General features: G+C 35.5%; 1 protein-coding gene across 10 annotated transcripts in view; it reads right to left on the bottom strand.

Annotated features, from left to right (window-relative positions):
* Positions 1–12,959, bottom strand: part of MLIP (muscular LMNA interacting protein) — a 251,973-nt gene that overhangs the window by 56,821 nt on the left and 182,193 nt on the right. For all 10 annotated transcript variants that reach the window (XM_054492411.2, XM_054492420.2, XM_054492419.2 and 7 more), the window contains one exon: positions 4,976–5,104. In XM_054492411.2, the coding sequence (XP_054348386.1) occupies positions 4,976–5,104 (129 nt within the window). The remainder of the gene's footprint in view (positions 1–4,975; positions 5,105–12,959) is intronic.

The following is a 12,959-nucleotide window of genomic DNA, read 5'->3' as shown; positions in this document are numbered from 1 at the left end:
ACATAATCTGTTTATGCTAAATTGTCTATTATCTCTTTCATATAAAGGAAGGAAGCCAGGCAAAATAGAGAAAACTCACAAGGACTTCAGTCCTTAAATAAAAAAAGAAACAACATGGCAAAACTTAGAGAAGCCAAATCTCTATTCATAAAGCTTCCCAAAGAAATGTAACACTACAAGAAATTGCAGCTTTCCTCTCGTTAAAACAATCTAGCAAGCCACTAATTCATTTCTACACCTAAAAAGGTTCATTTAAACATTTACCCCAAAATATTTCTTAATAAAATATTAGCAATGATAAAAGATAATTTTATGACAGAAGAATATGGGCCATCTTGATTAAGAAACAAATGTTGAAAAAGTGGTAGTTTGTGGCAAAGCCAGAGTTTTTCAGAGAGAGTAAATGGCAGTATTGTCAGTTTCGCCTAAGACAAAGGTATTTGCACTGTAATATTAACATGTGGGTGACATAAAGAAAGGAAGTTGAAGGTCACAGTTGAAATACAACTTGATGAATCATTAGATAGAAACCTGAAAGTCACTGACATAATCATCAAAGTTGAATGTCAAGCATAGTCATTTTGGTAGGGAAAAGAGGCAAGTCAGATGTCTAAAAAAAAACTCAGAAGAAAAGCGGGAATGAAATACTACAACAAGGAAAATTCTCTATAATTACGCTTTTATGTTCTCTGTGAGGTAGCACAGAGGAAATTCTCTAAATGGTCATCTTCATAGAAAATATGTTCTCTCTCCCATTTAAACAGAGTAGAAGAAAAATAAATTTTAAGAGGCATACATGCTGGAAAGTGTTATTTCTCACAAACGGAAAAAAAAAGAAAAATATTTCTGGGAAAATCAGATGAAACAATATTCTCCCTTTAATTCTATCCAAAACCTTTTTTCACACATTTCCTTAGGGCTTTAAGAAAGCAACAAAATATCTAATACTATGAGTTGCATTATTAATTTATAAAGAAAGAGAGGATTTTTACATAGCACTTTATGTAAATGAGGTGAATTATTGCCTTTTTATATTAAACCAAAAATCTTCAATGAAATCCTCTTTATCTAATTACACATATTAAATGATTAGAAAACAATCAATATATTTTGCAAATTCATAAATAGTCAGAATAAACTAAATACCATTCAGCTCTTTAGTATCTTCATTCTCATCAGCAAATTGATTTTCTGAGCCTGTATGTCTTCTGGATGCCCCTTAGTCCAATGAATTTTGCTAATTATTTTCCAGCTGTACCTTTAGTTATCAATAAAAATATGCTTTAAACACACCACCATAGTTTTTAAATCCATAGATTTATGGCAAAGTGTGAGGACATTTTGTAATAACTGAAAAGCACCACAAATTGGCACAATAATAAATTAATTCAATAACGAATGAAGATTAATCATTCATTAATAATGAATGAAGACAATTTCAGAAAAGCATAATCTTCATTTTGAAGGTTTTGTTTTTTTTTAAAAAAAAATCTAATATACAATGATGCTTCCTGGCCTATGCCACTTTGATGTAAAAGTTGTTGGCTAGTAAATTTCCATTACTTGATTATGCATTTGCTTTCAAACTTGGCTGTTAGAATTCAGCAGCTGTTTCCAGGCAAATTTTCAGCTCATAATCAGGTCAAAAGGCTGCCCAGCTGCACCTTTTTGAACTACAGTAAATACATTTCTGTCCAGTCTCATTATCATCTTTAGTGTCTGACATTTTGTAACAGAATTTTGAAATCATATTTTATGGCAGTGAAGCTGCTAGGAAAAATTTATTGACTTAACAATCCCATCCAACATCTCCTGTCATGTGGAACTGTCCCCAGTACAAGGCAGATTAGTGACTGTGAGCTACTTCCATTTTGCCCAACTGTCTGGCTAAAGAATTTTCCATTACATGGGTGGATGAGATCAGCTGAGTTTGGAACCATTCAATTTATTCTGTGGCAGCCGTGTAAGAGAAGACAATAGTGACTAGAAATGAATTTGAGTACACTTTCTTCTATTGAGGTTCTGATGAAGTAGCAATGCTGAGATTATACATTTTATTATTCAAGTTATTTTTTAAGCAGATGTAAGCATCTACCCTTGAGAGCTGTTTTGGTATCTCTCCATTGTAGATTCCGGACATAATGAGATGATAGTTAAAGCTCAACGTAAAAAAGCCAGTTGACAGTACATGCCCTTTCCCAGGTGTTCAGTGGCCCCAAGGTTCTATCTTATCTTTCCCTTTCATGCTAGGTCAATGAATACGGCCAGGGGACCTTTGGAATTCACTTTTAAGTGGTATACTAGGCTTCTTTCAATTCTGACAGTGCATTGTCTGCTATTACTTCTCATGTTCCACATTCAAATGGGGATACAAATGAGGATAAATTGGTTGAAAGAAAATATAGATAAGATTAGGTCTGTGGTAACTTAAGATTTGCAAAATAGGTCAAATTTTCAGCCAAGTATTTAGAAATAAATAGATTTATGTTGTAATGTAAAAAGAGCTTTAAACTTACTTTACAGTCAGAAAAAGCAATGAAAAGAAATGGCAATTATTTTTAATGACAAGAATTTTCTACACTTGAAAATGGAATTTATCATTTCAGTAGATAGTACATGTCCTAAATTACAGGTAGATTAACTCGGTACTCTACAAGGAGTCTTGCTTGAAGTAAAATGCATGAATTTAAAATTATACTCACACAGAAGAATAAAGTTATTATCTTCCAGCAGTGGATCATATTTTGAACAATGTAGGTTACATGGATAATATGTGAAATTTAACTGTTAGTGGTTTGATTTTCATATAACTGCTAAATTATTTTTATAAACATTTTATAATTATCACATACTATCTAAAACTTCATACTAAAAGCCACTAAAATATTAGTGTCATGCAAGCAATAGATATTTCATAAGTGCTTTTGTTAATGATAAAAAAATGTTTTCCCCACAGGAGTTTCCATTTCTGTTATGTATGGAATTAGTGAAGGCAACCTTATATATCAACAAGATTTCCCTATTTAATTTAATTTGAGGTCTATATTTTATTCCACAAAATTAAAATAATTGCCATTAATTATCATTTTTGATCCTATCAATGCCTTCTAAAAAAATCAGACTTATAAATCATAGCCTTCTCACAAAGTGTATACAAATCAATGGAAAATATTTTCATCTGAATTTTGTAAATAAAAACCAGAACTAATCATAAAAAGTATTTGTAAGGAACTTTTTCAAGGTTACATAGGGATTTCACACCCAGTTATGGTTAATCATAGATTTTAAGTAATGCAAATTTTAGTGTTTAAAGGATCCTTAAAAGGTACCTAATCTGAACACCTCATTTTGTGCATTAAGAAACTGAAGCCAGCCGGGGCGCGGTGGCTCACGCATGTAATCCCAGCACTTTGGGAGGCGGAGGCTGGCAGATCGTCTGAGGTCAGGAGTTTGAGATCAGCTTGGCCAGCATGGTGAAACCCTGTCTCTACTAAAAATACAAAAATTAGCCGGGAGTAGTGCAGGCGCCTGTAATCCCAGCTACTCAGGATGCTGAGGCAGGAGAATCGCCTGAACCCAGGAGGCAGAGGTTGCAGTGAGCCAAGATGGCGCCATTGAGCTCCAGCCTAGACAACAGAGCGAAACTCCATCTCAAAAAAAAAAAAAAGAAAGAAAGAAACTGAAACCTAGAGAGATGAAACCACTTACCCACGGTCACAAAGCTAACACGTCAGATAAGAGATTCTTTATGTTTTATAAATATAAATATAAATATAATTTATATTTTCAAGAATATTGTTAGTTATTATTTTTCAAACTAAAATTTTAAAAAGAGCATAACACCTTATATTCCTTTATAAATATATTTTATTATGGAGTATAAAATATGATGATCTTACATGTCCTGACTGTATTCAGAAAGTTTTCTGAATATCTTACATTGCTTAATTTCATATTTCAATCTCTCAATAAAATATATAGCCCATACAATTTGCTGCATTTTAATATGACAAAGACTTAAAATCTCTGCTATTCATTATGAAGTTTTATATTGCATAAATGTGTATTTTCATATTTTTCACAAATATAAAGCACCATTGACAATCCTCCATTTTACCTCCTTCAACATATATAATATATAAGGAGAATCTAGTATAGACTTTTCAAACATAAACAAAATGAACAACAAATCCTAAATATGACTTGAGCCCCGATTCTGTTACTATTACTTCCCAATCTGGGAGACTGCATTGTCTCTGTTAATATGAATCTAAACAGGACTTTTGTCAACTTCAATATGCCAAATCTAAAATATTCCATCTCCTCAAAAGGAGGCAAAATTTTGTTTTACTTTTTGAGACAGGGTCTTGCTCTGTCACCCAGGCTGGACTGCAGTGGCATGATTACTTGCTCACTGGAGCCTCGACCTCCTGGGCTTCAACAGTTCTCTCACTTCAGCCTGCCAAGTAGCTGGGACCACAGGCACACGCCACCATACCCAGCTATTTTTTTTTAATTTATTGCAGAGATGGGGTTTTCCCATGTTGCCCAGGCTTGTCTCAAGCTCCTGGGGTCAAGCAATACTCCTGCCTTGGCTTCCCAAAATGCTGGGATTACAGACATGAGCCACTGTACCCAGCTAGAAGCAGAATTTTAGAAGTAACAATGCAACACCTATATGACCCATCCAATCAGTGATTTCATGATGTCTTTATAGAGAGTAACATCTTGGTCCCCAAAACAATACCAGCACTAGATAGACAAGTTTTAGAAAAAAAAAAACACACATTAAAACGCTTCAAAATATTATGCTTGAATTATTTAGGAACTTCTATTTATTATGCAAGAATTTTTCATTACCAAATATATTCCAATCAAATGAACATGTTCCTACACATACTATATTCATAGAGACATCTTTATTTTATATAGTCATTTATCAAAATAGCAAACATTTTCTCTTGTATGTGCTCACCTGTTCAGAAAAGAGGTCGCTGTTATCTTCCAAGTATTTACTGAAAGGGTTGGGTTCATAGACTTCCTCCTCTTTTTTCAGTAATATTCTGGATTTTACAGGTACTGGGCGAATTACTCCAGGCTTAGTCTTCATGAATGTAAAATAAATATTTAAAAAACAGGAAAAAAACACTATTAAAATGAACAAATATGTGTATTGTTAAGTCATTCAATGCTGTTCTCACAGAAAATTATATTTTTTTAATTTTAAAATGATTTCAAAAATGCATAAAAACAGCCTGAAGTCAAATGATTTTAACTAATATAAGTTTAGTTAAAATTTAACTATAACAGCAATCCAGTTCTTAAAGATCTACTATTGTAACATTCGAAATGCAAACATGTTCTACCCTTGCTGGTGCATTTGGTCAACAAATATTTCATTTGCTAAATATTTATTGAGAGTCTTCTCTTTGTCAGGCAGCATTCTGGGCATGATAGCATAGATGACTTTGGTATATCCACCAAGCCCATGACAACTTTCTTTTTCTGGAAACTGCTCACCCTCCATGCCCCAAAATCTACAAAGCTGGGCCCCCAGATGCTATGTTCATATTATGAACTGAGGTGACTTTCTGACCTAAAGAGTGGAGGGTGGGTGGCAAATAGATTGTCTCTCCCAGTAACGTGGAACAGGGATTTAAACTGCTCTGCAGTAACTGTGGGAGACTGAAATTAAAGTATGTCATGTAAAAGCTACAGGAAAGCCTTAACACGACCTAAAAAGCAGATATGCTGAGATCAAGAAGGATAGAGCAAAGTGCATGGAGGGGCAGCCCAGAAAGGAGAGACACCAGAGGGCTTTCCAGAATTGACTCCCCAAACATTCCAGGGGCTTACATGAATTTCCTGTCCTGAGGTTCTTTCCTTTTCTTTTACACTAGATTCCCCCACACACACACCTTTTTATTTAACTCAACTTTACTTCTGTCATTTGCAATCAAAAGAATTTTAGCTAATACATCAGTCACTCGAGATTCTTAAGCTTGTACCCAGTGTCGATTTGACAAAGAGGGGCAGAAGGAGAACTCCAGTTTGGGGTAATTCCAAAATGTGGTGTTTCACAACCACCAAAATCTTATTACCCCGTAAAATGTCACAGAAAGATTGATGTTTGCAAAAACATCCCAAACAATAATTTAATAAAAAGCTGTGATGCTCTTTCTGTTTAAGCACTTTTGCGGCAATCATTCTTCTCAACCCCATTTCCTTTTGGAAAATGGTAAATTAGCTCTTTTCAGTCAATGCTGATGCTCACAAGTTAAGCCTTAAGGGACTACATCTATCTCTCTGCAAAAGCACCTGATAAATTTTGAGTCTTGAATAAATGTCGTTCTGCAATACTTTCTTCAACAGATATTTGGTCTTTCATGTATATGACAACTGAGGAAATACAGATTGAGACAAGTCTCTATCTTCCCCAGATTGAGAAATATCTCCCACTTAAGAAACTCTGATTTTTCTCAAGGGGAAAAATGAACAAGTGGCATCCAATTGTGCACGAAGTCATGCCATAGAATATACACATGAGAACAATATTCCTCCATTAAGTGCTGCAAAAAAAAAAAAAAAAAGTCCAGGCAGTTCCTGGTTTCTATAGCCACCTGTAATTATGGAGATGCCTGATATCTGGGATATGATCCTAAGTTGTCCACACCTCTGTCTCTTTTTTTCATTTTACTTCCTGCTTCATTTCTTCTTTCTTCCTCTCCTATTCCTGCACTTTCTCCTTCTCTTCTACTCCCTTGTGAGGCAGAAAATAAATGCAACTCCAGGACTCAGGGACTACAAGGCTGTAAAACCAACATGGTACTTTAGGGGCTAAGCTTGGTGTCACTATGCAGAAAGATGAAAGCAGGGAGAAGAAATCTAACCAGGAGCACTTTGGATGGTAGGATAACCTCTACCAGAGAAATATGACTGCCTGGGTCCCTTTATTGCAAGCAGGCAGATGTTTGGGGTTATTCTGGCCTAGAGCCTTCCACTCGGATCATCCGTCTTGGGATCAGTCCTTTCCAGGGTGACATCAGAAGAGAGACTCTTCTGGTTGGTTGGATATCAGATACATTCAGTATCAGAGTCTGTTACTGATGCTTCATATTTGCTTCTCTACCAGTTTTCATGCTCTTTAGTTCTTATGAGTTTCCTGGATTTGATGGTTGTCTCTGACAATTAGACAATGATTTTTGCTCCATTTCCTCCATTCTACCAGATTTTCCACATGTTCTTTTCTTGGACTCTGTGTTCCCAGGGTTGGGCTATATGAAGTCTCTGAGTCTTCCTCATTCTATTTACTTGCTTGGTCTTCATATGGTTTCCCTGATTTTTACATTGTATATATTCCCTTTTTCTTTAGTCCTGTTCTTTGCTCCAACAACCTTAATTTGTTGTTACCCAGTAGTCAATACTTCATAGATATGGAAGCCAACTCTAGGCAAAAGACAACTACACATAGTTTGCCTTTGACATTGTTCATACTTCTCTCATCCTATAACCTTTAACCATACCTTTCAAACCCAACCATCTCTCAGTATTGGTCCAGTTAAAAATCGAACCCTAGTGTCCCAATTCTGAACCTCATGCACCCTCCACAAACCTTGGTATACTAACAAGTCATCTGCATGGTAGCCTATGCACCTTCCTCATGCCTTTTCATGTGCTTCAAAACCAGCTTCAAAATCCTTGAGGACCCATTGCAGCTAATGGCACTATCATTGTCTATAGACACAGGTTTTATATTCTATCAATATAGAATCAAAAACTGAACTCAATATTTTAGATAGATCATCTCATCAATTTCTTATAAATTATGTGGGAGTTCTAAAGGTAATAAGTCACATGCCAAAGTCATGCAGTTAATATGTTAAGGTTTAAATCCATGTTTGGTCTGATCATCATGCCTGTGATTTTTATCACTTCTATGCCGATTCCAGGGAGGAAGAGAGACATCATAGAATAGATAGAAGTTGGAAATCTTTGTTAAATATCCACCTCTCTGTAACTTATCCTGCCTAATCAAAAACAAAGCTTCTGTAGTTTTTATATTTTTTTATTCCTTTAAAATATATTGTTTCTCTGTTTTATTTCCACTATCAACTGTCTCATCCTTGATTTTGGCCATTGTTAACTCATTCTATGCCATTTTACTTTCTTTTCATTAGCCATCCTAAATATTCTCAGAACATTTAGGACCCAATGTTATCTAATGTTTTCAGTTCCTGGTGACTGTACACATCCACACATCCACTCTCTTCACACACACACAAACACACACACACATATATACACACACACACACACACACACAGAGACACACACACCTCTTCACCAACTCCTAAAATACTCCATAATTTGCATAGCCAAGACATCAAATTCCCACGTGTCTTTGGATTTGGTTAAAAATTTACTCTCATGAAGTAGCATAATATTGTAGAAGGAGAGAAACATGGACATAGATTTTAGTTCTTGCAATGTTGTTAATAAACTGTATTACCTTGGAAAAGCCATTCAACCTGTGTAGACCTTCTGTTGAAGAGTTGTAATTCTAATACATGACTATGTCCTTTCATAATGGGTAATGACACATTTTATTACTTACCTTTCTGACCCCTCAGGAATTATACCACACAGAGTTACAGCAAAAAAAAAAAATATATGGTTTCTGCATATTCAAACCCATCATCCAAACAAGGGTCTCAAAGTGCCACTTAGAAAGTCTATGAAACAGCATATATGAAGCAACTGGCACTGTTGTCATCACACATAAGTCTCTCTTGGAATATTAGTTAACTTCCCCTCGATTCTTCCTCATACCTTGTTTCACAATGTCAAATGGTGATGCAATCTACATTTGCAACAGAAAGTTAACTAATGTTCTATCCAATTAAGACATTGTCTGCTAGCACTTTGACCCTTAGAATGAAGGCTGTAGACCAGTATCAGCATCATCTGAGAACCTGTTATGAATGCCAAAGCTCAGTGCCCAACCTAAGCCTACTGAATCTGAATCTGCATTTTTACAAATCCCTAAGCGATTCATGTACACATTAAAAATTGAAAGACACTAGACTTGAACTCAATACATTAAAATGTGCTGCTCATGTAGAGATAGATCTTTCTTAGTCTATCATTCCAGAGACATCCATTTGGCCTTGCTGTCTTCTGTCTCCAGACTGAAGGAGAGGCTTTAAAACAGACTATGCTTTATTAATTCCTAATCTACATTGCATCTTTGCATGTAGTGGTCTTTGCTGATACCTTTGGACTTCAAGTAAAGGTTCTCTTGAACAACTTCTCTAATTCTGAACAATTTAATTTGTTACATCTGTGTCCAAACAAATACAGAGGAAATTAGATTTATCAAGTTAGGGGAGTCTATGAAACTGAACTACTGTAAGATTGTCATTGTTCAGCAATATTACAACTAAACTAGCCTTAAGAGGCCCTTCTTTCATTTTTATCTACAATAGAATCCATAGAATAGTCAGACTCATGACTGATAGATGCAAATGGCCATCTAATGATGCCAGAAAAAGCAGTTTTGTAATTTTCTTTCCAGCCTATGTGGAAAAATAAAAAAGGTAATGACTCTCATAGCCAGCGCAAAGGGCACAAGAAGAAAAATGAGAAGATTCTCCAAATCAAAAATATCAATTCATGAATGTACTGAGAATTGATTTACACTGGGTATAGACATTTTCGAAGTGCCTGAAAGACAAAATAGCTGTTTTGCAACTCTGAAGCACACCTCTACCAGATGTTCACGGGAGACATTTTGCCAGTTAAGATCTAGTCTATTCAGGAACTATAGTGTCTATAGAAATAAAAAAAGACATACCCCCTGTTTTCAGAGGGCTCACAATCCAGTTGAGTAAATCACAAGATAACCACAGTATATATAAGTCGAGTCATGTCACTCATCTCCCAAATGATGTCCGTCAGTTCTACATCAAGTCATGTCAACTCTCCTCTGAAAGCTCTCTAATGTGTCACCTTTTTACTGAGAGTAAAGTTCAAAGCCCTGGTAGTGCCTACAAAGCAATGCCTATAAGGGTGCTGTATGACCTGATCTTTCATATCCCTAACCAGCCTCTCTTTTTCCAATCTTATTTCCTAGTACTGTCCCTTCCACCCCTTCACTCTTTCTACTCTAGCTTACACACTATATGATACTGCCTCCTCCAGGAGTTTGTATTTGCTCTTCCCTTGTCTGGAACTCCCTTATTCCTTCTTTTTCAGTTTTTCAAATGTCCGTTTAAACATCACCTTATCAGACAGATCTTTTTAATGAGCCATATAAAATAGCAATCTCCACCTCTCTTACCTGCTTTATTTTCTCCACAGCAGTTACCACTACCTGACATCTGTTTGTGTTTATTGTCTTTCTTTCTCCACTAGAACGTAAGTTCTGTGAAACCAGGATCTTTGGTTTATTCACTCTTATATCTCCAACATCTAGAATGGTGCCTGTACCTGGTTGGTGCTCAATAAATACTTGCAGAATGAATAAGTTAATTGACAGACAGAAGCTCAGTGTGCTGACTATAATTCAATATGGAGTCTATAAGAGGTACTGATTCAATAGCAAAGACATGGAATCAACCCAAGTGCCCATCAATGATAGACCAGATAAAGAAAATGTGGTACATATACACCATGGAATACTATAAAGCCATAAAAAGGAATGAGATCATGTCATTTGCAGGGACATGAATGGAGCTGGCAGCCATTATCCTCATCAAACTAATGCAGGAACAGAAAACCAAATACTGCATGTTCTTATTATAAGTGGGGGCCGAATAAAGAGAATTCATGAACACATGTTAGGGAACAACACACATGGAGGCCTGTTGTGGGCGGGGAGGGAAAGCATCAGGAAAATATGCTAATTCATGCTGGGCTTAATACAGAAGTGATGGTTTGATTGGTGCAGCAAATCACCATGGCAGATTTTTACCTATGTAACAAACCTGCACGTCATGCACATGTACCCTGGAACTTAAAATAACTTTTTTTTTTTTTTAAAAAAAGTGTTGATTGACTCCTTGAGGTCTTCCATTATTTTTCTTGAATTGGCTTTTTGATCACAATATAACACACAAAGAGGGAACTTTGAGGGATAGAAGAGCCATATGGCATTTTTCCAATAGAGGATGAGAAGAAGGAAAGTGGGTTGGTGAGTTCCACCCTCAGAAGAAAGAGTAGAAAGCTAAAGTTATCATCTTCAGAAAGTCAAGGAAAGAGGCCACTTCTTTATGGACTTTACAAGATTTTAATCTTCTTCATTTAAAATAAATTGTTGTTTTTCACTCTCTGTTCATGGTGATATGCAATAAAACTCTTAATACCAAAACACAATGATGTCATCTTTTTTAGAGAATTCAAGAGTGGAGAGTGGGGAGGAGAAGAGGATATTATATCTGATGCTAACATTAGTCTTGGGGACAGCAAAAAATCCAAGGGAGTGAATGTATTGGTTCCCCAAAGCCCAGTGGCAGGTTTTAATGGGCTATAAGACACTTGTCTAAGCCTGCTATTGATTTGTGTTTATAATCTATCAGGTATACACTCATACTTGAACATTGTCACTTGGGGCACTATGTAAATAGATACTATTTCCATCCTTTGGAACTTATAATTCTATGACAGCAAGTTGGTACAGCCTCTGGGCTAGAGACCAAAGTTGAAGATTAACTACCAGCGCTGACCTAGAGAATCCATGACCAATATTTTTAAATAATGGGTTTTTGCAGCAAAATCTTTCTTAAACTAGTAACTTCAACTAACACTAATGGACTGATGTTTTTTAATTGCCTTTGGCTATAGTAATAAGCTCTAGGGTGGTGTGATAAAGAAAAAAAGAAATAAAGGATAGGGTGCCAGCTTTCAAGAGTTTATTTTGATCTTTCTGGAGAGATAAGATGTGTAACAAAACTGCAAGAAAGTAACAAAACAACATATAGCAAATTCTGTGAGTCTGGCCGGAAATTCTACTAATTTTGTGGGCTCAAAGAGTTTGTGAAAGTGCCATGGTTGTTTTTGACCCATTTGCTGCAGTTTTGTCTTCATTCTCCAGTGCTTTTTTCTTTGCCTTTAGAATTTCCATGGCAAAAAAGTTTGTGCAAACTCAATATATTCTACCAGGCAAAATTGTGGACAAAAGCAATATTCTCTAAATTATTTACCTGATTTACTCATTCAGATAATACAGGTTTATAGACCCTAATTCTTGTTTTAAATAAACATTATTATATACTTGAAGCAGACACTTAAGCTATGTTTTCCCCTCAAACAAATATCTTAAATCTCAAAACACTGTGGCATAGGGTAAAGCTCCCAAGATTGGAAAAAACAAAAGAGATTTTTATACCACTTATTACCAAGCAACTATTGACATGGCATTCTAGATATTTAAACTTCAGTTTTTTCATCAGAATAATGGAAATAACAATTCCTGCCATACTAACTCAAAGGTGATTAGAGAACCTAATGAGATAATATGCATGACAAAACTTGATAAAGAAAAAACAGCATAAAATAAATTTGAAAGGAAAAACAGAATGTATACTTTGCAATTATAAATATGGCATGTTGATTCTAAATGATCTAGACCATTCACAAAAGTACCTACTTGATGTGTTTTCCAAAAAAAAGTTTTATAATGATTACAATAGTTGTATAAAAATAAACATACATAAGACCTCAATAATTATAGGCCATATGTCATGGCTCAAGAAGCATTTCATGGAATATACACAATACAGATTGGCCAGATTGAAATATTTCAATGGTTAAATAAAAGATAATAGCATGACTCAAACCTGAGGAGGTGTACCTGGTAAATGCTGTGGCACTTAAGTACGTTATGTCAAGGAAAAACTGGTCAAGGAGAAACTGCCTTTGAGCTTGAAGGAGACATCGGTTCTACATAAAAGCTTTCAGGG

The sequence above is a fragment of the Pongo pygmaeus genome, chromosome 5, assembly GCF_028885625.2.
Source record: "Pongo pygmaeus isolate AG05252 chromosome 5, NHGRI_mPonPyg2-v2.0_pri, whole genome shotgun sequence".
In the NCBI taxonomy this organism is placed as follows: Eukaryota; Metazoa; Chordata; class Mammalia; order Primates; family Hominidae; genus Pongo; species Pongo pygmaeus.
This window is presented reverse-complemented; position numbering and strand designations above follow the sequence as displayed.